The sequence below is a fragment of the Pleurodeles waltl genome, chromosome 3_1 (genome assembly GCF_031143425.1).
Source record: "Pleurodeles waltl isolate 20211129_DDA chromosome 3_1, aPleWal1.hap1.20221129, whole genome shotgun sequence".
NCBI classification, from domain to species: Eukaryota; Metazoa; Chordata; class Amphibia; order Caudata; family Salamandridae; genus Pleurodeles; species Pleurodeles waltl.
In genome coordinates this window covers 573,463,410-573,489,705 of record NC_090440.1, presented here as the reverse complement: position 1 = coordinate 573,489,705, position 26,296 = coordinate 573,463,410, and the positions used below count along the sequence as shown (strand labels likewise).

The 26,296-nt window shown below is 45.1% G+C and overlaps 1 protein-coding gene across 1 annotated transcript in view; it reads right to left on the bottom strand.

The window, feature by feature from the left end:
• Nucleotides 1-5,500: 5,500 nt before the first annotated feature.
• Nucleotides 5,501-26,296, bottom strand: part of LOC138283517 (uncharacterized) — a 471,678-nt gene continuing 450,882 nt past the window's right edge. Inside the window, exons 71-72 of the mRNA XM_069221456.1 lie at nt 10,174-10,309; nt 5,501-8,459 (exon numbers count right to left, since the gene is read on the bottom strand). Of these exons, the coding sequence (XP_069077557.1) occupies nt 8,292-8,459; nt 10,174-10,309 (304 nt within the window). The 3' untranslated portion in view covers nt 5,501-8,291. The remainder of the gene's footprint in view (nt 8,460-10,173; nt 10,310-26,296) is intronic.

Sequence of the window (26,296 nt, the reverse complement as noted above, 5' to 3'; positions counted from 1 at the left end):
ATGATGCAACTTGCTTCCTTTTTAGCCCTTATCTGTTGTTCCCTGAACAAATTAAAATCGGCAAATAATTCACTACTGTCAATGTATTTCCAAGGGACGTGGCTATTTTTTTGAATCTGCAGTGGCCAACACAACTCAGCGGACTTTTTCCGTGTTGTAAAAGGGACATGTAATTCTGAATTATGTCAATCGCAGATGACACAAAATTATTAATTGTGTATATTCTGTAGTGCAGAGTGTTCATGTCATTGTCGACAACAGCTAAAGCATTTTCCATATTGCCCTTATCTATCTGTCTTAAATGTGCAGCTTCTTCCATCTGAGAAAGCTTACAGATCTCATTGTATATGGCATACATGAATCATTTAGAGCAGGTTTTCTTGGACCTAGCAAGGAACCCTGCAAGTCTACTTCCTCTGATAGGAGATTAAGATGTTCTTTAACCTCTGCTAAGGTGTTAGTGTGTAGCCATTGTTGGCACAGTTTTCCCACACTGTATTTAGTAACTATACCAGAGTGTTAACCCAAGACATAACGAGGGTCTGGCCGGCTAATCTTGAAACCCCCTGAGAAATTAACAAAATGCACCTGACACCCATTTGTGTCCAAATGCCACAATAACCACCCGCCAGGACCTAAAAGCAGGGAATTATAGGTATCATTCTGGACTCAATCATTTAGTTCTTCTTTGGTGACATTTAGGAATGTTTGCCAATTGGTAAATTTGGCTGATGTGGGGATACTTGGCGCATTCATTTCTTTTATCTTTGTTAACCCTATACAGGATGTTTGCTGAATGGGTCATTTAAAAATATAATTTGTACAGGAATAAGGCATGCTCTAAATAAAGCTTCCCAACCCTAAATTTGTCAATCTAGTGTTCCCAAAAAACTTTTCACATTTATAGTGCTCTTCCAGTATTCCTATCCTTCAACCTGCTAGCTGGGAAACAAAGGAATCTGAAAAGATCAATTTGATTTTGGTTAGCAAAATCTTTCACATTTTAGAAGGTGGTAATTTTGAAATAATATGACTCTGCATTTGTAGTGTCATGCCGAGACTAATATGTGAATTTGTCTAGATATATTTTGGGGCTCCCCACAGGTGGAGTTGAACAGTGTTCCCATTGTGTGTAATTAAGTACTGCTCTATGTCTGGTTGCTTGGTGCAGAAAGTAATATCCCCAATGGTGATAACAGGACATTTCCCCATAATTCCCTGTGTTCATATACACATCTTCACTTTCAAATACAGTGTAATCCTACAGTTCAGACAGCATAGAATCAACTGTTTTAATATCCCAGTCCCCAGAAATAACGCCAGTGGTCATTACATCAGTCACTGAAATTTTTAATACATAAGGAATTTGGATAACCTCAGTCGGCCCATATATACCAAAAGGAATTTTATCCCTTTCAATCCAATCTGCTGAAGTGATCACAAGGGACAATGACCATTTACTAAGAGAAAGAAAACAGTCACAAAACCAAATCATAACAGAAAGGCAATCAGTGTGCAGAGTATCCACAGATAATGCCATGGATAGACCAAATAGTTATTTTAAGACATATGTACAGCTTACATGTTTTTGAAACAGTTTCAGTTGCAGATGTAGATAAAGTTGTAGAAAAGTAATCTTTGTCGATGAAGTAACCAGAAGCAGTCTGTGCAAACACAGGAGCCGGTGCAGTGCTGGTAGATGAACACTTCATGTGGAGGTTCATAGTAGACAAAGTCATCAGTTTGTCTTGCATTGGAGTGAAAAACAGACATATCATGAACAGTTCTTGTTGGTGAAGTGGTAACAGGAATTAGCAGAAGCTCATTCTCTACCCTCCCCTTGCTCAGGGAGGCATTTGTAACATCGTTGTGCATGCTGGTATATTCAGAAGTGTTATTGTTTCTACTTTGAAGAGGTAAATCCTGTTGGGTAGTGAGAGGGGACCAGGAACTACCCAAGGGACATCGGGATCTACTGTGCAGGATCCACCACATGGTGCAATTTGATGTTGTCAATGGAAACAAATCTGTTTCCTTTGGAACCTGGCAGCAGTGGTAGAATGACAGTTCTGGTACCTTGAATTCCCAGAACTGGAATCGGTGCTCTGTAAGATGAGCCAAATTCCTTTCTTCACAGCAATCTTCTCACAAACCAGATCACCAACTTTAGGAATCTGGCTTGTAGAAGTTGTTGGCAAATCCCTTATTCCTAAGGTGGCTGCACTGTCAGATGACTAATCATCATGAAAATGTTAAAGCTCTTGCAAGACAGTGAGACATTAATTTATGTCAAAAGGTGTGTCTGTCGCCACCATACCAGGGCCATCTCAATCTGGGACATACATAGGTATCCTAAAGACAACCTCATAAGGAGTGTGACCCCCCACTCCCCCAAGGACCATCTTGGCAGATTATTCAGTGCTGTCTGGAACCCCTATAGGTGATGAAGCCAACGGCAGCCTCCACCTAATGCTCTTGCTATTAAGGACGGCTTTAGGTCACTATTCCTCCTCACCACAACAGAATTTCCCTCTGGCTCTGGATGATATGGGGAGGAGTAATGGAGTTCTACACCCATTGTCCTCATGGTGTCCCTGAATGTCCTAGAGGCAAAAGCAGGGCCCTGGTCTCAGTCGAATGCTGCTACTGCATATGTACCTATAAAGACAAGTGAGTCATTTATAACAGTTTGAGCATCAGACAACCGCTGTGGCCATACCCACAGGAATCTAGAACAAGAATCAACAGTGACGAAGATGTATTTGTATGTACCATCAGGTTCTAAGGGACCACAGTGATCCAGGTACACACATTGTAGTGGCCTATTGGACACTAAGGCCCTCATTCCGACTTTGACCGGCGGCGGTCGCCGCCGGCCTGTCGGGGGCCGCCAGAATACCGCTGCGCGGTCAAAAGACCGCCGCGGTAATTCTGACTTTCCCGCTGGGCTGGCGGGCGGCCGCCTTCAGGCCGCCCGCCAGCCCAGCGGGAAAGATGCTTTCACGATGAAGCCGGCTCGGAATCGAGCCGGCGGAGTGGAAGCTGTGCGACGGGTGCAGTGGCACCCGTCGCGTATTTCACTGTCTGCCAAGCAGACAGTGAAATACTTGTAGGGGCCCTCTTATGGGGGCCCCTGTAATGCCCATGCCAGTGGCATGGGCACTGCAGGGGCCCCCAGGGGCCCCGCGACCCCCCCTACCGCCATCCGGTTCCTGGCGGTCGGACCGCCGGGATCTGGATGGCGGTAGGGGGGGTCGGAATCCCCTCGGCGGCGCAGCAAGCTGCGCCGCCTTGGAGGATTCAATGGGGCGGCGGTACACTGGCGGGAGACCGCCAGTGTTGCCGGTCCGACCGCGGCTTTACCGCCGCGGTCGGAATCCCCATTGGAGCACCGCCGGCCTGTCGGCGGTGCTCCCGCGGTCCTCCGCCCTGGCGGTCTTTGACCGCCAGGGTCAGAATGACCGCCTAAGAGTTGTGTCTGTGTTGGGCGTTTGATGCTAGAGCCCTTTATTTGCCAGCAAATCTCACATCAAAGGACACATTACTTGGTCTGTTTGTATAGACCCGGCCACCAGAAGCATTTCTGTAGAAGCGATTTTGTGGCTGCCACACCAGCATGAGCAGATGCAACACCCTCATGAGCTGCTTTGATTCGATCTAATCTCTGGTCTTGATTGGGGATTACTCGATCTCCCACCCCAGTAATTGTCGCAAAGGCAACATTCTGTGCACTGATATGGTAGGAATATTTTGTAGGGTATGCTTTTGGAAGAGGCTTGCCCTCAGCCGAGGATTTCACAGCAGCCTGAATTTCACTATCCAATCTCGTATGGGAAAGAGTTCCTGCAGCAACAGAAGCCATAGCTACTGCTGATTTCGCCGCTTCAACAGCCAGAGCGTTTCTACAATGTGTACTCCTACACAATGATGGCCCAGTGTGTGTGCTACATGAGCATCTGGTAGCTTGCATGATGTTTCTATCACACGTAAGTGAGAAAGAGACATGATGACAATACTTACGTGTATCACTGATAGTGACGCCGATAATGACACCTTCTCAGAATGGCCCTAATAATGAAAATCAAAACATTTCTTGTAAAATGTAATCACATGGCGAAAGCTAAAAGAAATAATAAAATAAATGAAATGAAAGAGAGCATGCTAAGCAGGTAAGCGGTCATTAGGTGATGGGGCACAGGCCTGCAAGCCAAAGGCAAGCTGACTCTTGTGTCCCACAGGGAAACAAATGGATTTACCGCATTGCAGTCCTCAATCATAATATACAATGTTACAATAATGTAATAAAAGACCTACTGTTATTTGAAACAAAATCTCCTTTTGAGAATGTTAATACTTACAGTTCTCCCACCTTGCAAGTGCTTGGGAGTAGGTGAGGAAAACATTACCAGATACCAACCCAGTCTCATATTAGAATTGAAAATCTCACTAAACGGTCTTTGGGTATTAACCAAAAATGCCTAGCATGGTCATATGTGAAGTGAATGCAGCAGTGTTTAAGTAAAAGAAGTTGCTCTTTTAGAAGCAATTAGCATAGCCCACATCTAGAAAGATTGAGCATGGTAGATTTGCATGCTGTCTGAACCCTTAAACTCCTCACTTTGGGGTCTATTTATTGGAAGACATTTGAGGTAAAATGAGATTTCTGGCAAAAATGTAAGGACTCTAGGAGCACGCCCTCTTGAAACACTATGGTTAATGTATTCTCTGTACTCCTTACTACCTTATCAGTCTTAGTAATAGGTGAGGAAAGATGTGCAAGGTTGAGGCTCCACTGAGCAATTGTGTCCCTACCTCAATTCAACAAGGACTGCAATAGTGCTTATGGTTCATTAGGGTACAACATCCATTGTATATCAACTCATCTCTGGAACTGGAAAATAATATAGCTCCTCCACAGTACTTCTTTGGCCACTAGTTTATTTGCCGCTTACTAATACCAATTATCACCAGGGAGGAAGACTTCCCCTGCCTCCTTACAATTTTATCCTACTCACCAGTGTAAAAACATACACGCTTGATTTATATTCAGCAAATTATTAGTAAGTCATACAGAAAACTCCAGTGTAACCGATTTAGAGAAGGGACAGCTAGCAACTAGTGCCGTTCTCCAAGTTCGATGATGTCACAGCAGGAAGTCAGGATTCCAAAACAACAAGGTAGTGCCATGATGCTTCACCACAATAATGTTATTACCAGATGTTATACCAATTTATGGACTATGAACCATAAATCCAAGTGATTACAGCACTTATGCAATTATGGTAAAAACTTTAAGACAAGGAGTACAATCACTGGCTTTAGATTTGCCTCCCAAACGAAATCTTGTCCCTTAGAGGTGTATCAACTAGACTGTGAGCAAGACAGTGGGACATCCTTTTGCCATTTGGAGACTTGCTGTGAGATTATGGTCCTGAACAAGACATGTAGAGATCGCTATTCACACACACACACACACAAGCACACACTGTCTCTCTCTTTTTTATTTCAAAATGCAATAGTGGGTTTCCAATTTTACTTTATTCATTCTTTCAATGGGATCAAGCCAACTTCAGGAACAGATATACGTTTTTCAGAGTATTCAGAAGAAAACTTGAACATATTGTACATTCAACGAGGAACAATGTATAGGCAAACAATGCCAAAGTCAGATCTCCACCTAGCCAACAGAAATGACTCTCTTGGTTGTACAAAGCACCCTTAGCATATGAGTGAGCTTCAGCCCTCTGTGTAACATAGTTACCATGTAACCTCCAGTCTGGCGACTTCTTTGGTACACATTCCGCTCCAGCAGTAAAATCATTTTGGGGCAAACATATTCATCGCTGTCGTACTCACCATCACCGTTGTCATCACAATGAGTTCATTTAGAACGATGATGTTATGACACAGGCACATGTTACTAACATGTTACTTCAACAACTGTAACCGCAGAACTGCACTGAAAGGTATTTATACAACACTCATATGATTCCACTAGATTTCTATGTGGTTTAGTTTCAAATTAATGACATACAGAAAAGTATTGTGACTAGTTTTATGGTATTCAACACACAAGCCAAATGTGGTGCATCTTTCAGATCTTGACATAGGGGGTCATTCCGACCCCGGCGGTCAAGGACCGCCGGGGCCGGGGATGCGGGAGCACCGCCAACAGGCTGGTGGGGCCCCGCAGGGCATTCTGACCGCGGCGGTTTGGCCGCGGTCAGAACAGGAAAACCGGCGGTCTCCCGCCGGTTTTCCGATGCCCCCAGGAATCCTCCATGGCGGCGCAGCTTGCTGCGCCGCCATGGGGATTCCGACACCCCATACCGCCATCCTGTTCCTGGCGGTTCGCCCGCCAGGAACAGGATGGCGGTATGGGGTGTCGTGGGGCCCCTGGGGGCCCCTGCAGTGCCCATGCCAATGGCATGGGCACTGCAGGGGCCCCCGTAAGAGGGCCCCACAAAGAATTTCAGTGTCTGCTCAGCAGACACTGAAATTCGCGACGGGTGCAACTGCACCCGTCGCACCTTCCCACTCCGCCGGCTCCATTCGGAGCCGGCTTCCTCGTGGGAAGGGGTTTCCCGCTGGGCTGGCGGGCGGCCTTCTGGCGGTCGCCCGCCAGCCCAGTGGGAAAGCCAGAATGGCCTCCGCGGTCTTTCGACCGCGGAGCGGCCATATGGCGGTTCCCTCCAGGCGGGCGGCTCCCGCCGCCCGCCGGGGTCTGAATGACCCCCATAGTGTCTTCGAATTTCTCAGTGTTCTTGAACTTTTATTTAATTATCTTAAGTCCAGAAGGCAGTGCTTAATTTGAGCCAGTGGTTTCCAGTGCTCACTTAGTTGTCAGCACTGGCACTTGTGTCATCTGCCATATGATGGTGCAGTTAGTCTAATTTAGAAATTACCACAACAACAATTGTTTTGTTATTCAATATACAATTAGAATGACGCATACCTACCACCCAAACCATTCTTATAGCTTTGGTTGGTTTAGAATAGTCTTAATTGTCACACTTGATTAGTAGCTGTGTTGGTACTGTTACTGGCAGTGCTTGCAGGAGCAATAGGTGGTGCAAACTGCAGATGCCTCCTGACAAGGGTCCAAGCAGTTATTTCTTTACACATTGGGCACTGTCAGAAGGAAAGCATTAATTCATTTTTGTGTACCAGTCATTTGAGAATGTTTCAGAAAGTACTGAAAGTACATTTTAGTTCCATGCCGATTGTTCGAACCCCTCCTGTTCTCTTTCTGTTTAGCTTCCTTGAGTGCAGTTTCTGTAAAATTCCGAGTTTTGAAAGTAAATGCAAACTGTTCAAAGTGCATTGATATGAAAGGGAGACCATCTCTCCCTGTGACTTGTCTGAGCATTTGCCTCTTCAGAACAGAGGAGCATAAGATGTGAGTTAGAATTGCCTTGAGTGTTCAAATAATAGCATGCCAACCATACTCTAAGCACCACCACATTTACCACAGCAGCATTCGGGATGCCATCATTTGGCAAAATTCTGCTTTTGAAAATTAACACCACAACTTATATTCAACAACTAAAATGTTCTTAAAACGAAGTTTTAACATATGAAGTGGGACATTATTCGTCCACAGAAAAATTGGAACACTTGCATCCATGAATTAATTAGGCCACTTAACGAGAAAGGCTTCCTCAAAAACCATATGTTGAATATTCCGAGGACCTTATCTTTGTATACAACGAAATTAGCCGAAGAGGTCAGTAATCCAAAAACAATTACTAGCTCAGTTCTGATTTTTCAACATGTCGCAGGGCTAATTCAGTAGCCAAATTCTGGAGAATTCAATGGGTGCATGATCCAAGAGGCCACTTGGAATATACGTGTGCACTTTGCATTTGAAGACAATTAACATTACATAGTATAACAAATGTGTCCAGTACTTCCCTATCCCAAGAGAAAAGTATGCAAAGACCAAGACTCTATTGAAATACATTATTAACAATGTCTTAATTACAGAATAGACTGTCCTTTCTACAAATGTACATATGTTTCATTTAAGTTACTGGGATACAGTGTGTGCTCAGCAGTAAACCAAACCACTAGATTAAGCAATTCACATTTCAATTACATTTATCATCCCAGTCATATGGAGCAAAATGTAATGGTGTGTTGTACCTTTAAGTGAAAAGATGATACTATATTAAATGAAGAAAAAAAATCAGTTCTCGTAAAAGTATGCAGCTGCATTTTCTTATTCTGTGACCAAATGTTGACAATTGTAAAGAGAAAATTGGGGCACTAAAGTTTAAAAAATTCGTCCTTCATCGGTAGGCAGGCCTGCTGGGTGGCATGGGCCTGGAGGTTGATCGCGATGGCATGACCTCATAGATGGAGGTTGGATATTGGTTCTCATATACAAGAGAATCAGCTGCTTGTTTTTGTGCATTAATCATGTCCACAGCACACTGATGCAAGAAAATATATTGTGCCTGAAATTAGAAGTAAAGAAACCATTAGTTTAAATTACAAAAACATTTGCAACTGTTACACCCAATGAAAACCCATGCTTTCTTTTTCCGGTCTATCTCCAATAATGTGTACTCCTTCCCCTTCAGAGTAATGTGTTCCAGTCATCCAAAAACGTTTATGATACCTCATAACCTAACATATTGTACCATCTCGGCAGATTATTTTGATTACAATATGTAAAAAAAATGTTTAAATGCATCAAATCTTTCAATGCAAATAAACATAAAAAGACATTTTAAAAAACGGGAGGCTCTGTTTGCATCCATATATTTGTTCTACCATTAGTACAGGAACTATTTTCCCCAACCACGGTTGGTTAGGGATCATGTTTACTAATCTGAGCAAACATGTCTTTTCAGGAAATATACTCCAAGACTTCTCAAGGCTACATTGCTGCTTTGTCAGGAGTTAGAAGTCTTTAATGAATTTCTACGTGGGTAAGACTCTGAACTAAGGAATCCAAGTCATAACTAAAGACAATGTAATTTTGTTTAAATTGGCACAGAATATACAGCGTGCAAAACGATGATGGGCTGAACTGCAACCTATCACTTTTTTTTGCTCTTATTTCTGTCTCAGTTAAACCTACTGTCAACAACGTAATATTTATTTGAAGTGTACAAATGCAGAACTGGAACTAGTACGATTTTTGATGAATTTGTGTAATGCATTTGTTGAATTATATCGGTAAATCGCCTCAAAAATGTCTCCTTTGTGTGCGTGCAGTTATATGTCATCTATTCTTCCTCTGTTGTCTTTAAGCATTGTGATTTGTGAATTTCCGCTTAGTTGCGGGTTTGATTGAGAATTAGCTTCAGAATCCCCATTGGAAACCCGTGTATGCTTCCACCATCTATACTCAATATATAGGAAATAAATGAATAGATCTAAGATTGCCTCTACCTGCTGGAGCTCGAGCACTCGCAGTTTGCTGTTTACAGCAAATCCTGCAGCACTACTAAGGGGAGGTGCCTGTTCAACAGCCCATATCCTGCTCTGGGGGAGTACTGAAAATAGATCAGTACTGAAAATGCTTTTAGTCCAGTGTTGCACCACTGCCTATGGAGGAGAGTAGACAACTAACCCAGGTCTGGGTGTTGGACAGAGGTTTATTGCATACCCATCTAATGTGTAATCTAGTCTGTATGATTATAGAATACTCTTTTAGAGATATGTGGGTGGAATGGTTACAATCTATAGGGTTTCATCTTCATGTAACCAATTCAAAAGGATGGAGGTTTCATGCTGATCTCCTAGTTTCAAGAGTGACCCTAAGAGTGACAAAAAACGGAGTTGTCTGCTTCACCATCATCGTTTCAAACGTTCTCATTTTAGCAAGCTACTAACGCTTTGCTTATAACCTGGTGCATATAGGGATCAGATAAAATTAATAACATGCAAATGTGTTTCTCCCTCTGTGTCCTCCACTTCAAACCCCCACCTCTGTCTAGCAGCTTGGCAGCATTATCATTGTCCCTTTTCCCGTTGGTCTCACCTTGGGATCTCTGGAATCAAGCAATAGCTAAGAAGTGAGAAACGGAAACAGAGAACATGGTCACAGAACCAGGCAAGCCAATGCAGCGAACAATGCTGCCCCGCCGTGGGAAAGTTTCGGCTGCAGCAGAGGGCCTCCCTTTTTTGAATTTTTAAAAACAACATATCCATCAGTCTTACCCCGGTTTGCACCATCAATGCACGATGCATTCTGAGATTGTGGACTATTGAGTATATGTCAATAGTTTTCTCTATTTCCATTTGGAAAATTATATGGTCAAGGGCGATGAAAGTTCCTGTTCTTCCAACACCAGCACTAGAAACAAAAGAAAAATGATAAATTATTGCTATTTACATAATCCATGGACATTCTTGAAATACTGGAAGTGCTCCTTCACACACTATGACTGTATTTTCACTGTAGATTGTGCAGCAGTGCCTTTTGTTCAGTGCCCCCCAAACCCTACCCAACCCCCATAAAATGTCTTCACATTCTTTTTCCTAAAGAACAAATATGGGTCTGATATTGACCTTTACCAACCATTGCGGTTCTCAAAAATATCAGATCAAGTTACCTCTTTCCAGAATGACCTGTCAGAGTTCATATCAAAATAAGAGTTCTACATAAACTGGAGAAATGTGCCTTATTTGGGTTTCAACATATTTCTAATATTCTGGCTCATTATGAGCAGTGGAAATTTCAATAAGGGAAAGGGCGATGGGTTTGAACTAAAAAATCTTAGCTAAAATGTGCTATGCAGAAGATGTGTTATGTGCTCGATCTGCCCTACACTTGCAACCAGGAACCGGAAATTCTAAAATCGATTACCACGACTCCGTATCAGTTGTTGCTCAAGGGAGGGAGAGGGGTGGGGCAGCATGGCATGGAGGTGTGGAGGGAGGGGAGGCATGACCCCCCCAAAAAAACAAACCTTACCTGTTTCACTGTGCTGTGCCTCCTCTGAACCACTCCTCATCTGCAGGGACATGCTTACACCCTGCCCTGCATCCAATCCTACCACAGCATTCATGCTGCTGGCAGCTTGAAAGCAGTGTTAGGATTGGACAGGCGCTCCAAGACAGAGTGGGAGCCTCTGCCTGCTCTCTCCAACCCGGCACTGCGTTGCCGGGTTGGAAGAGGGCCTAGTGCGCATGTATGTTTGGCTGGCCCGAGACAGCTGGCCAAACCTACATGTGCGCTGAGGGGGAGTGCTGTGCACTCCTCCTCTGTCCTTGTCATGCCCATGTCCCCTCCCCTTTTGTAAAAAAAAAAAACATCATAAACATAGTTTATGATGTTTTTACTGTAAAAGTTTTGCAGCTGTTGTTGCAGGCGGGGGGGGGGGGGGAGTGACTCTCCTCCGCCCTCTGCAATATTGGAGGAGCTGCCCCGGCTCAATATTAACAGTAAGTGCTGTAAGATTTTTATAGATATGATTGAGCATGTCTAGCAGAATGCAAAAGACAGGACATGACAAGTGGTACATGTTCGTAATATTATAAATACTGGAAGTCAGACATAGAGTAGACTGTAAGACATTTAGAAAGCAATAATACTTCATAATATTGTAAATGCTGGCAGTCTGCCTTTGAGTAGAATGTAAGACATTTAGAGGTCGATAGTACTAACTAAATTAAACAAGCATTTGCAATGCAATGGGTCCAGTGTTTGCTCGAGTTAGAGCTATTAGCATTGTAAACTCCTAACCAGACTTTTCTTGCCACATAAATTGAAAATGAAAAGTAAAACAGTTTAACATAACTAACCAGACTTTTCTTGCCATTTAAACTGAAATGTAAAAGTTTCAAATACGCAAGCTGAGGGCCGCCATCCGCAAACACACAAAGGGAAATAAAAGTTTGCTCTCAGTGAAACTTATCAGCAAAAGTGCAATCATCCATGTAACCAGCAAAAGTGTATTTATCTATGTAACAGGATCAATGTCATGCAAAGCGCTTGACTACTGCCCAGTGAGATCGCGCTGCGAAATAAGGAGAAAACATAGTCCAGAAACCAAACGGAAAACATCGAGCCTTGTATGTTTTCAGTAGTTGGTCGGTGCGCTCGAGGAGGGCTAAACACCGGAAAAGGCATGACGTATGCATGCCTTTCACTAATGAAAGCAAGTGGATTTTAAAAGGCAAGCCCACGAACCAATGAAAGTGACTGACATGACATGGGTGTGGTTAGAAGCCCAAAGAGAGATTACAGCAGGAGACGGAGCGCTTTGCGCTCGCCCCTAAAAATTATCTTGCCTGCCTCACGCTATGGCTGCCCTGCTGTTTCCTAGATAATGAGCAGTAAATATGACTCTTCTGATTTAAATCGGAGTCCAATACGATTGTTTAAACAATACAAACAATATAATTTTGTGGGGCGGACGCAGCAGGAAGGTGAAGAGGGCAGTGAAATTATTGGTGAAAACCTTTGACTGAAGGAATGGGATGTGTGATGAAATTGCCTTTTGAATTTTTAGTTTAAATCAGTCAGAGTTTGATAGATTTCATTATTAATAAGTGAGGGTTACTTTTTCACACAGGGGAATGGGCTAGAATCTGCACATTGGGTTCATTTTGAAAAGTTTATCCAGCCATGAAAATTTGTATATCTCCTCTGAATCATTTGCAGTCATATGCAATGAAGAGGTGCAGATCCCTTCTTCACTTGTGTGACCGAGGTCAGTCATTGCTAAGCCAACGATATGGCCTTGACTATCCTGTTGACACTTCTGTAGGACGTCACCCTCTTAAACCCGAGCCGCATCACTATTTTAGTCTATTGTGAGACTTGGAGCTAAAACACTCGTTACTACAGGCCAGTATATACCCATCTCCGGTGTTACCTGCACCTGGGGTATCATTAACTCGGGGAGGGGAAAAGTCTGGCCCACTACAAGTTAGACCACTAAGGAGTTAATGGGAGAATGGCTAATTTTGCCTTCAATCCCCATGGGAATTTCCCATTTTAGACTGGAATTTCCTCCACTTCAACTGTTTTTAACAGCTGGCGAAATCTCAACAGCCGAAATCTCCATGTTAAAAGTTAACATAACAGAGCTGCATTGTTCCTGCAGATCTCATAATTCCAGTGGCGCTGGTAACTACTTTTTCCTGCCCCATCATAATTAGACGACCACTAGTAATGACAGCCTTAACCTGAATATTGTGTGTAATTATACCACCAGTTAGGTGAGATTTTTGTGTGTTCACTGAAGAGATGGAATCACTACAGTATAGTGGCCAGGACGCCGTACTAAAGCACAAAACCCTCGCCAGGCAATGAAGTAGTTGAGTGCACGTTAGTAGAGGGTACTTTACCGACCGAGTACCTTCTCCACTAAACTCTAAATCTGATCCTTTGACTTACCTTGTGTAATCTGGTGTTCATTTAAAGCGTACTTACGCATTTGGCCCATGTTCGCTCATATTACTGGCATATTGTGCACCTCTAGGGTTTGGTGTTTATCAATCTCAACTTAAATGTCAATGCTAAAAGGAGTTTGTGTAAACTCTGGCAAGTCATGAGGCTTACAGTTTCAGGCATGTTGTCAGTAATAAAACTTAAGTTGAGTATTTTGCCATTTTGGCAAACAAATCTTCAGTGGGCAGAAGCTGTTTTAAGCTCAGGAGAAAAGTGTTTCTTCAGACAGGGATCCTGCCTCATTTTTGATAAGCGCTGAATGAGAAGAGTCTGTGTGTAATGTAACTGTTAACTGATACCTATATATATGCTCTGAAAGGAACTCTACGAACTCCATCTACGAGATTGTGAACACTAGTTCAGACCAACATGTAGTCGTCAGTCAGAGACATAACGCTGTTGTTAGTATAACTATGCATAAGACACAGTTCCAAGCACGTATCTTCGGCTTTGACAGCAGCCCAGCATAACATGTTCCTTCATGTAAGCAAAGGTCAGGAACACTGTCCTCCCCAATCGAAGGGCACCAAGAATTCAACAAAGTTCTTTCAAATGTGGCCCAGTCACAGAATGCCTTTTGTGACTGGGTACAATTTGAAAAACCTTTGATCCACGATGATGTCGAAATGAGAAGGCAATTTTGGTACCCAGTGGGATCAGCTTATACCACATGCTAGCCCTGTCCATCAATTCCAGATTCAGGGCCAGGGCATTGTCGATACTAAAGACTTCCATCAATACAAAAAGTATTTGCTGGGCATTGGTCTACCACCACACAGCTAATGATATTTTATTCTTGCATAACTGGAGATCTGCATATATTGACAAGATATCGAAAAGATTGAACTTGAACCCTTTAGGAGAAAATGAATGATCTCCCTTCATAATACGCATAGGATCGCAGAGGTAGGTGAACACTAAGCTCTGCAAATGTAATTGTACCATATCCCTAAGTATGGTCTAAATAGTTATGTGCCTAGCTATCATATCAGTGAAAGGTTTAATTCCATAAAACATAGCTGTGTCCTCTACAAGCACTGTGGAGTTATTTTAATTGGCAGGCTTCATAAAGGTTATTTTAGACTTATCTACATAAAGATCAGTCTATGCACCCAAATGTAAGGCATTGTTGAAAGAGAACAACTGAGCTATATCCCACAGCAATATAGGAAATGCTTTAGGAAAACTACTAAAAGAAGCTCCAACCGCGGGGGTAAGGCTTGTCAGGGTTATGCAGTGGGTGTGTTTCCAGGGAGTTACTTTAAACTGCAAAATGAATGCTTTTGCGTCACAGTTGCCCCGAAGTGAAGACGGCGGCACTGAGATGGATCAAAGAGTTGATGGGGCTCGTCACTTGATGCTAGCAGTCGAGTTCAAATGATCAGCATGACCACAAGCAGATGAGCCAAGAGCACAAGTAAAGAGAGCCCAGCACGCAGGTGATACTCAGGGCCCTCTGTGTGCCAGAAGAACCAATCCCTTCACATCTCTAAAGCCAATGGGGGAAAGAAAGCAGCCTAAGCAGTCACTTCAGCTGAGAATACTTGTACAACACTGACCACTGTTGAAAGTGATCCATTGAGTTTTCATATCACAGGAAACAAGTACCTGGCACATTCTTTGAATTCCAACAGAGAGCTCCATGAAGGCAGACCACCAGCAAAATGTATAACGAGATGGCTAGAAACCGAACTTGATGGGAATGCCAGTTAAGGATCTTCTGCAGCACAAGTCGGCAAAACAAGGCTAACCAAAAAACATTGTCACTTGCCAGGTAAATCACAAAAAGACTAGCCCATGTACTACTCACACAAGACGTCCAACAACACTTCCTTATGGAAAATAGAGCACAATGAGAGCTGACCTCAAAGCATGCTTCATGAGGCTACAGGGGTATTTCTTGGCTCATGAGAGGATGATCTTGAAAACACAATAGATGAACAATTGGGTCAACAGCACCAGATGTGAGGGATCATCCAGACACTGTCAGAATAGGAGTCACAAACCAAACATGAAGACCTGGAGAGAGGATTACACAGAAACTAAAGTTTCATAGGGGCCTGCCATGCCCTGTTGAGGGACATGAGATGGAAGGATAGGCTAGCCAGTCACTGTACTTTGTCAGGGACCATCTCTTGAAACTAGATGAATTCCATCAGCTTTGGTCCAGGGAGCTGGTAATAAAGGATGTACAGACATCCTCATACAAAATCACTACTTCGAGGAAAAGGAAGAACTAATGACACTGGCCCAAGCTAAACCTGAACTATCAGTCAAAGGCCACAGAAGCCAATTTTATCAGGACGTGACACCCTCAATAGTTGTAGGAGGAGGGGATTCAGGCCGTTTGATAATCAGATTCACATGCAATCGATTCTATAGCAATAAGGCCATCCTTTCTGCGTCACCTTTGTGTGGCAGGAGTAAACCATGGTTATCAGACCCTTTAGGGAGGCCTGAGACATTCTGGGGCTGAGCAAAGAAACCGAAGCGTTCCATGTCAGAGTTCCTTTGGAAGCAGGGTTTGAGGGGGTGGAATCACCGGAAGGCACAAGGTAAATGCGTGAAGGAGGGAAGGAAACCATAGCCTAATGATATAGCCGAAGCCCGAGCCATTGTGTGTCAGCACATATGAGAAGACTCAGTATGCACACAGCCACCTGGGAGAAGGATTCACTTTGCCAGAAAGATAAAGCACATTCTTCAACACCCGCTCAGGGCAGCTGCGGATTTCTCGCCTCCGGGCCTCCAGGTGTAGTTAGGAAGTCAGGAGGGAAGAGGGCTCAGGGTTGGTGTGTATGACCTGGAGATGTAGGGAGCCCTGATTCTTGCTGCGGTTATGAAACCCATACATTTTTCCTCGTTATGCCTGGTTGATTTAATTGGCTTGGGGCAATCCAGTGGGTAAAGGTGTTTTTTTTCCAATTGGAAGAGCATGGTTAAGAGTTGCATGTACAATATTGCTCTTTTAATGTCAGGGGTGTTAAAACATTTTTTTATTCCATCACAAACTAATTAGGTTCAATGCCAGAGGCCTTAAGACGCAAGTTAAACATGGCATTTGGCATTTGGTTTTTGGTTTTATACGACCATTCCTAGAACACCCCACATTTTCTTCTAGGCCTCGCTGACAGACAGACCATCTCACTGTCCTCCTTTGGGATAAACAAATGCCTCTAATCCGGTGTGCTGCCAAAGAGGTCATAAATGGGCTATGGGACAAGGTTAAATCTTCTGATTCAAGGGGTGTGTACTATTGCTTGCTATAAAATGAACAATTGTTCATGGATGGGGAACAGAAAGGAAGGATGAAGAACAGACTAGGCCCCCTTTTTATCCTCCCCCCCCCTATTGATTTAGAGAACTTACCTGCTGCAATTACATGAGTGTTATGAATTATACCTTTTGGTCTGTCTAAACTACCCTAAGCAATGAAAGCATGACGCCTCAGTGGAGGGGAAATACTCTGGAAAGATATTCTTAAAGGAATTAGTCAGTGCTTAATTTGTAAATAAGAACGTGCCGGTGTCCACAGCTCTCCCCTGACACACACGGCTGCTTCAATTAATTGTGCGAGCATGAAATACTGAGGCAGCGTAATTCTGAAGCCATCTAGGGCCTCTTCAATCGATTAAGCCACTCCCTGCCCCTTCAGCTCACTCTTGCAGCTTTCTCCTTTTGTGACGCTTTTTCGTTTTCCTCTTCCTCCGTCTTTCCCCATATGACCAAAAAACTTGCTGATGTTAAAGTATGAAAGGCGACAATGAACATGGCCTATCGTGGTGATAGAACTAAAGCAGCAGCTCTACAAGACATTTGGCAGTCAGGTCATTCTTGGGATTGTTTTTCCTAGGCCTCACCATTACCTAGAAGGCGAGTACTCAGCTCAGCCAAGAGAGAGCTTCAGTGAGCAGAGACGAGCTAGCCAAATGTCTGGGATAGTTCTACAGTTTAAGAGGTATTTGCTAAGGCATGTTCTGTTGTATTCAGCAGTTTAGAATTAACATACATCGTAGGCAAACACATCTCTAATTCTGCAGTGGTGGCTACGTTAATCAGCTCCTAAGGCACTAGTTGGCATAGGTAGCTGTACATTGGAGCTACGACAGTGAAGCTTCAGAAAAAATAGGGAAAAACAAGTGAGGCCGCTGTGGGGATGATTACTCTGGAGCATTATGAATTGTATTGTCTGCCTTTGCTGAGAAGGAACCTGTACCTTCTGTCCTTTGGCTGTTTACTTGAATTGTTTACGTTTCAATCAGCCAGGTACTCTTGCAAAATAGGCTTGTTTTTTTCACGAAGAGGTGCAGCTTTTGGACTAGGCCTGCAGGTGTAGCAGCCATTGCCTTTGGAAGTTCAGGATCACCTCGTTCTTACGGTAGAAAAGCTTCCGGAAGAACAATGTAGAAAGCCACTGTTCTTTCTCCACTGAGATCTAACAGAGCTTGAGAAGCGTAAGCCTGACAGAATAAGACGCCTGCAGGACTTGAGAACATGCCATAATTGAAGTCTGTGCCAACAAGCAGTGTTCGAAGTCCATGGTGGGACCCATGAGCAGATGAAGAGATCCCTCAGAAAAAGCTCATGCACCTTGACAATACAGACACCCACATAGACACTGCACGCAGGTTGGCGGAGCCTTGTGGTGTTCCAGTGCTTCTCGTTCTTGAGCAGGAAACGTGGAGGAGAGTCTGTATTACCCTTTGACTTGCCACTGCTCGCTCTAGTAGCAGTAGAGGATTCTACGAACAAGTATTCCATGAGAGACCTGCACTGGGCTTAGTGGAGACTCTTGAGGTGAATGAAGTGTATCTTGACCTCTCCGCAGGCAGAAATGACAATAGCCCGGATGCACCTAGTGGTCAGTGGCATAAATGTCATTAGTGCAGGTGATGCACTGGGCCCAGGTGTGTTAATGACTCACTACATTCCAAGTATTGTTGTCTTTTACAATCTAACTGGAGCATGTTTTCCTTGCATGTATTAAAGTCCATTGCACTCTTGATATGCTTTAGGAGGCAACGTAATATCAGAATAGGACCCAGCAGAGCGAGCCTGTTAGTCTACTGGCTGAGGTAGTAGAGACTTTTGTGAACCCTATGCATGAGGGGGAACGTAGCACCTTGGTGTTGAGGAGAATAGTGAACAAGTAAGATTAGTTTTAGGAACCAGTAAGTGGTATCTATCTTCTAGTGCTGAGTGATCAGAAAGTTCTTAGAAGTGAGTTGAGAGTGGTGGAATGTCCTTAAGATCCTTCTCAAGCATGGATTGTACTTTAAAAACTGTGGGGCTGATTTAAGAGTCCCTAGCGCCTCCTTGCGCCATATTAGCATAATTTTTGATTATGCTAATGTGGCCCAACAAGGCCAACATTTGCAGTGTCACATTTACAAAGTGAACCCTTTGCGCTACATTATGCCTGCGCCACAGCAGACACACCATTGCTTCCAAGGGGCCTCAGTGGGATTTACAGGATTAGCGTCAAACGTTTTGATGCTAGTCCTGAGAAGCTCCTAACTAGCATAAAAACTGTTGATGCTAGTTTCCCTAACCACAGCTATGGTGGGCCGTATCTAAGATACAGCGCACACATGGTGGCATTAGGGGGTGCTAAGGGGCACACTTTTCTTAAATCAGGCCCTGTGTCTTTTGTCAGGAGCAACTTGAGTATGGAAGTTAGTTCATCTGTCTGACCTCTTTCCTGAAGCTAAGAAAAGGTTCTGGATATGGTGACTTGGTCCTGCTTGCTTGGGTCCCAGTTCAGTTTCACTTCTGCATTTGGTATAATTTGATACTGCTAGCGCAGGTGTTTTAATGAAAATGATTAAGTGTTCATGCATTCTGAGTAAAGGGTTTGTGTAGAAAATATGATAACGTAGAAAAATAATGCATGCATTTGAAAATGTGATTACGATGAGTGGCCGCCAATATTCACGAAGTCTACTTATTAATATTCTAATACTGTAAAATGTTGAATATATGTTTTGACTAAAGTAGTAATATGTCATATTAAAGGTTTTGAATTATGTCTCAGCTTTATTAATTATAGGCCTTAACTTAGCGAAGGTCTTGGCCTACTTTCCAGGCCTCATGTCAAAGCTGTATTTCTTAACGTTCATAAATGGCTGTCCTAGAGAGTTAAACTGTGATTTTCTATTTGCATTGTTTAAATCTGCTCATAACTGGAAGTTTTCTCATGAGAACCGACTGCTAGAAGATGCTGTTATTGTTAAATGGAACATTTGTGTGTAATGTGTGTGAGACTGACTTTCTCAGGAGGAGAACAATGGAGATACTGACTGGAGTAGAAGCTGCAACAATATTGTTACCTGATGAGCAGGATGATGAGGACATTGCAGGACAACCAATGAACGACATGTGAACAGAGTAATAGTAGAATTCATAGATTTTGAGTTTTAGTTTTATTGGACAAAGTGTGAGTATGCGATTAATTGACCAATATGGATTTGAGAAATAGTTTTACTGGTTTTGATTTAACGAGACTGGGCTGAGAGAAGACAGATTCATTGCCCATTTTCTTCCGGCCAAAAGGTCAATAGTTTCTTATGCATCTTGACAAGAGACGTGCTTAACTTTATTGCTTAAAGACTTTGCGTTTTCTGAACTTTGATGCTGAATCCAGATGCCTTACTGATCGACTGATATCCTGAGGACGAAGACTGACTCTGCTTGCTGATCCACACTGAGGATAGTTATTATGAATTAGAATATTGATTATCATGTGTTAGAAATGGGGTTTTTGGTTGGCAGTCAGGTTACCCCCTGTCCAAGCAAAAACCCTCACTCTAGTCAGGGTAAGTCACACACAATCTAAGATTATCCTGTGCCCACCCTCTGGTAGCTTGGCACGAGCAGTCAGGCTTAACTTAGAAGGCAATATGTAAAGTATTTGTGCAATAAATCATACAATACCACCATATAGCACCACAAAAATACACCACACAGTGGTTAGAAAAATATATAATATTTATCAGGATAATTGTAGGTCAAAACGAATAAAGTTGCAATGTGAATTTGTAGAAATATCACTGAAAAGTGATATAAAGTGTCTTAAGTCTTTAAAAAGCAAACAAAGTTTCTTTCAAGCACAAAGTACCTGGTTTGGAGTGGAAAATCTCCTCAGAGGGCCACAGAAGAAGAGATACGTGGAAAAATGGTGTGTGCGTCGATTTCTCCCCAGCACACACGGACTTGCGTTGTTATTTTCCACGCGGGGAAGTTGTGCGTCGTTTTCCGGCGCGCGGACAGTCTCTTTCTGTGGATCGCGGAGATTACCAGATGTCCTGGGTCTGTGTGTGGATTTTCCTGCTTGTTTTCCGGCTGCGCGTTGTTCTGCGGGGCTGCGTGTCGAAGTTTCGCTCTCACGGCAGGCGTCGCGTCGATTTCTCCTCTGGAGGTCGGGCGGCGTTGTCCTTGCGAGGCCGTGCGTCGAAGTTCCGGTCATCCCAAAGGCGTCGCGTCGATCAGCGTCGGTGTGCAGCGTTTTTCTCACCACGGAACAAGCTGTGCGTCGAAAATTTCGGCGCACGAAGCGTCCAAGTGAAAAAGAGAAGTCTTTTTGGTCCTGAGACTTCAGGGAACGGGAGGCAAGCTCTATCCAAGCCCTTGGAGAGCACTTTTAAAGTCAGACAAGAGTTCAGCAAGGCAGCAGGGCAACAGCAAGGCAGCAGTCCTTTGTAGAAAGCAGTCAGGTGAGTCCTTTTGGCAGCCAGGCAGTTCTTCTTGGCAGGATGCAGATTCTGGTTCAGGGTTCTTCTCCAGCAAGTGTCTGAGGTAGGGCAGAGGCCCTGTTTTATATCCAAATGTGCCTTTGAAGTGGGGGAGACTTCAAAGAGTGGCTAAGAAGTGCACCAGGTCCCCTTTCAGTTCAATCCTGTCTGCCAGGGTCCCAGTAGGGGGTGTAGCAGTCCTTTGTGTGAGAGCAGGCCCTCCACCCTCCCAGCCCAGGAAGATCCATTCAAAATGCAGATGTATGCAAGTGAGGCTGAGTACCCTGTGTTTGGGGTGTGTCTGAGTGAATGCACAAGGAGCTGTCAACTAAGCCCAGCCAGACGTGGATTGTATAAAGCACAGAAAGATTTAAGTGCAAAGAAATGCTCACTTTCTAAAAGTGGCATTTCTAGAATAGTAATATTAAATCCAACTTCACCAGTCAGCAGGATTTTAGATTACCATTGTGGCCATACTAAATATGACCTTCCTACTCCTTTCAGATCAGCAGCTACCACTTCAATACTGTATGAGGGCAGCCCCAATGTTATCCTATGAAGGGAGCAGGCCTCACAGTATTGCAATAACGAATTTAGGAGTTTTACACTACCAGGACATGTAAACTACACAGGTACATGTCCTGCCTTTCACCCACACAGCACCCTGCTCCAGGGGTACCTAGGGCACACATTAGAGGTGACTGATATGTGGAGAAAGGGGATGTTTAGGCTTGGCAAGTACTTTTAAATGCCAAGTCGAGGTGACAGTGAAACTGCACTCACAGGCCTTGCAGTGGCAGGCCTGAGACAAGGAAAAGGGGCTACTTAAGTGGTAGGCACAACCAGTGCTGCAGGCCCACTAGTAGCATTTAATCTACAGGCCCTAGGCACATGGAGTGCACATTACTAGGGACTTATAAGTAAATTAAATAGTCCAATCAGGTATGATTCAAGGTTACCATGTTTTAAGGGAGAGAGCATATGCACTTTAGCACTGGTTAGCAGTGGTAAAGTGCGCAGAGTCTAAAAGCCAGCAAAAACAGTGTCCAAAAAGTGGAGGGAGGCAGGCAAAAAGTTAGGGGTGACCACCCTAAGGCTGTCAGGTCTAACATGTGTTCCCCCCCAGCTGAAAGTGGGGAGAGCTACCCGACCTCCTGGGAGCTCTCATCGCTAAGGCGGAAGTATCTGGAGAGACCATCAGCATTGGCGTGGTCAACCCCTGCGCGATGCTCCACCGTAAAGTCCATCCCCTGTAGGGAAATGGACCACCTCAAGAGTTTTGGATTCTCACCCCTCATCTGCCTGAGCCATCTGAGGGGCCTGTGGTCTGTCTGAACCCGGAAGTGAGTCCCAAACAGGTAGGGTCTTAGCTTCTTCAGTGCCCAGACCACAGCAAAAGCTTCTCTCTCAATAGCACTCCACCTCTGTTCCTGTGCTAATAGCCTTCTGCTAATAAAGACTACTGGTTGGTCTAGGCCCTCCTCATTTAGCTGTGCTAGGTCCGCCCCTATGCCATGCTCTGAAGCGTCTGTCTGCACGATAAATTCCTAGGAGTAGTCAGGGGCCTTGAGCACGGGGGCCGTGCACATGGCTTCCTTCAGGGAGTCAAAGGCTTTCTGACAAGCCTCTGTCCAATTCACCAACCTCAGTTGTTTCTTGGAAGTGAGTTCTGTCAAGGGTGACACAATGGTACCATAGCCCTTGACAAATCTGCGGTAGTATCCTGTGAGGCCTAAAAAGGCTCTCACCTCAGTTTGAGTTCTAGGTGGTTGCCAGGCCTTGAGAGTTTCAATCTTGGCCTGGAGTGGCTGCACCTTGCCACCACCCACCAGGTGTCCCAAGTACACCACAGAACCCTGCCCAATCTGGCACTTACTAGCCTTGATGGTCAGGCCTGCCTGTTGCAGGGCCTGAAGCACCTCCTTGAGGTGGAGCAGGTGTTCCTCCCAGCTGGAACTGTAGACAGCAATGTCATCCAGGTAGGCTGCACAGAAGGCATCCTTGCCAGCTAGGACCCCGTTAACCAACCGTTGGAAGGTACAGGGGGCATTTTTCAATCCAAATGGCATCACCCGGAACTGGTAATGGCCATCAGGGGTTGAAAATGCGGATCTTTCTTTAGCCCCCTCAGTCAGGGCGATCTGCCAGTACCCTGAAGTAAGATCAAACGTACTCAGGAACTTGGCAGCGCCCAGCCCGTCAACGAGCTCATCAGCTCGGGGGATGGGGTGAGCATCAGTCCGTGTGACTGAGTTGAGACCCCGGTAGTCCACACAGAACCGGAGTTCTGGCTTCGCACCTGGGGCAGTAGCCTTAGGGACCAACACCACTGGGCTGGCCCAGGGACTACTGGATTTCTCGATAACCCTTAGAGCTAACATCTTGGAGACCTCCTCCTTGATGCTGGCCTTACTTTATCCGATAACCTGTAAATTTTGTTCTTTACAGGGAGACTGTCACCGGTGTCAATATCATGAACACAGAGGTGGGTCAGTCCAGGAGTAAGGGAGAACAGGGGGGAGAACTGCTCCAACAGCTCATAGCAGTCTCCTTTCTGGTTTAGAGTCAGGTAGTCAGAAAGAATGACCCCTTTCACTGACCCATCACCTTCTTGGGCAGAGAGGAGGTCGGGGAGAGGTTCACTGTCCTCTTCCATTCCTTCATCTGTGACCAGAAGCATGTTGACCTCAGACCTCTCAAAATGAGCCTTTAGTCGGTTAACATGGAGCACCCTTAGGGGGTTACTAGGGGTTTGGAGGTCCACTAGGTAAGTGGCCTCCCCTTTCCGCTCCTTTACTTCAAATGGGCCAGACCAGCGGTCCTGGAGAGCTCTAGGCTCTACTGGCTCCATTACCCACACTGTCTCCAGGTTGAAACTCTACCAGGGTGGCCTTCTGGTCATACCAGCGTTTCATTACCTCTTGACTGGCCTCAAGGTTACTTTGGGCCTCTTTCCAGAAGCGGGTCATCTGGTTGCGGAGGGCCAACATATAGCTGACCACATCCTGAGGGGGTGCCTTTGGAGCTTTCTCCAGCCCCTCCTTGACAATGCTTAAGGGTCCCCTGACAGGGTACCCATAGAGAAGCTCAAAGGGACTGAACCCCACCACCCTCTGGGGGACCTCTCTGTAAGCAAAGAGAAGGCATGGTAAGAGGACATCCCACTTACGCCTCATGGCCTCAGGGAGGCCACCAATCATGCCTTTCAAGGTCTTGTTGAATCTCTCCACAAGACCATTAGATTGGGGGTGATAGGGTGTGGTGAACTTGTAGGTAACACCACACGCATCCCACAGAGACTTCATGTATGCAGACATGAAGTTAGTGCCTCTGTCAGACACTATCTCCTTTGGGAATCCCACACGGGTAAATATCCCCATCAGAGTTCTGGTCACCACCGGTGCATTTACGGTCCTCAGAGGGATTGCCTCTGGGTAACGGGTGGCATGGTCCACCAAAACCAGGATGAACCTGTTGCCTAGGGCAGTTTTGGGGTCCAATGGACCAACAATGTCGATGCCCACCCTTTCAAAGGGGGTGCCAACGACAGGAACTGGAATCAGGGGGATTTTAACCCTTTTTCCTGCTTTACCACTGGCCTGGCAGGTAGGACAAGATCTACAGAACTTATCTGAGTTTGTCCTCATTCTGGGCCAATAAAAGTGGGTGACCAGCCTGTCAAAGGTCTTGCCTTGCCCCAAATGTCCTGCCAGGGAAATGTCGTGAGCCAGACCCAGTAGGAAGGTTCGGTAACACTGGGGGACCACCAGCGCACGTGCTGCCCCAAAGGCCGGAACCTTAGGCTCACTGTAGAGGAGATCATTCTCCCAATATATGTGGTGATCGCCAGAGGCTTCACCTGCCACCTGGTCTGAGGCTTGCTTCCTCAGACCCTCTAGAGTGGGACATTCCTTCTGCGCCTTGCAGAATTCCTCCATGGTGGGTCCACCCTCAACTTGCCAGCCAGCAAGCTCAGGTAGGTCACCTAGGGTAGCAATGTCTTCCCCAGTTGGCTCGGGAGCCTCCTCCTCAGGAGCTCCGTCAACCACTGCGGGAACTTCTGGGACCGGTTTCTTGCGCCCCTTGCCCCTCCTCTTGGCAGTTCTCTGGGACATTGTTCCAGGCTCCAGACGCCCTTGACTTCCCTCTCGGTCAGCCATGGACCGTGTGGTCATGCAGACCCACTCAGGTAACCCTAACATCTCCAGGTGAGATCTGAGCTCTACTTCTTTCCAAGCAGTATGCTCAAGATCATTGCCTAACAGACAATCTACAGGCATGGCAGGACTCACAGCTACTTTCAGAGTACCAGAGACCCCCCCCCCCACTCAAAGGGAACCAGAGCCAACGGTAGGTGACTCTCACGATTGTCAGCGACTATGACCTGGTGGAATGTATTAGGGACTATCTGCTCTGTTGACACCAGCTGACTCTTGATAGTAGTCATACTGGCTCCTGTGTCACGCAGAGCCTCCACCTTCTGCCCATCAATGGTGACCCACTGCCTGTACTTGGAAGTATTTTGGGGCATGTGGGCTTTGGGCACCATCTCTCCTTCTCCCAGGGACACTATGGAAATCTCTACCTGTTCCCCAAAACTATCTGGGTCCATCCCCCCCCCCGAGCGCTACACTAGTCAACCCAGGTGTCTGTCCGGTGGTGGACAGTGCTCGCTTGGAGCACTGGGGGTCGCCTTTATAGTGACCATACTGGTAACACTCCATGCATTTGGGATTGGATTTCCCTGACCTATCATATGTCCCTGGTCTTCCCAAATCTGGAAAAGGAATGGTTGCCACCCCCTCCCTGGGAATTCTTTTGGGGGCCTTTGGAGAGTTCCTTATCTGTAAGTTTATCACCCCCCTCTTTCTTCTGTTGGGAACCCTGACCACCTTTGTGGGTGTCCCCCCCCCAGGTACCTTCTTGGACACTCTGGTGCTAACCCAGAGGTCCGCCTCCTCAGCAAGCTTCCTGGGATCAGTCAGCTTACTATCTACTAAGTGCTGGCGCAACTCTGTAAAAGTACTATTAAGCATATGCTCTCTCAGAATCAAGTCATATAACCCTTTATAATGATCTACTTTGTTGCCCCACACCCATCCATTCAGTGCCTTACTGGAAAAATCTAAGAAATCTACCCATGTTTGTGTGG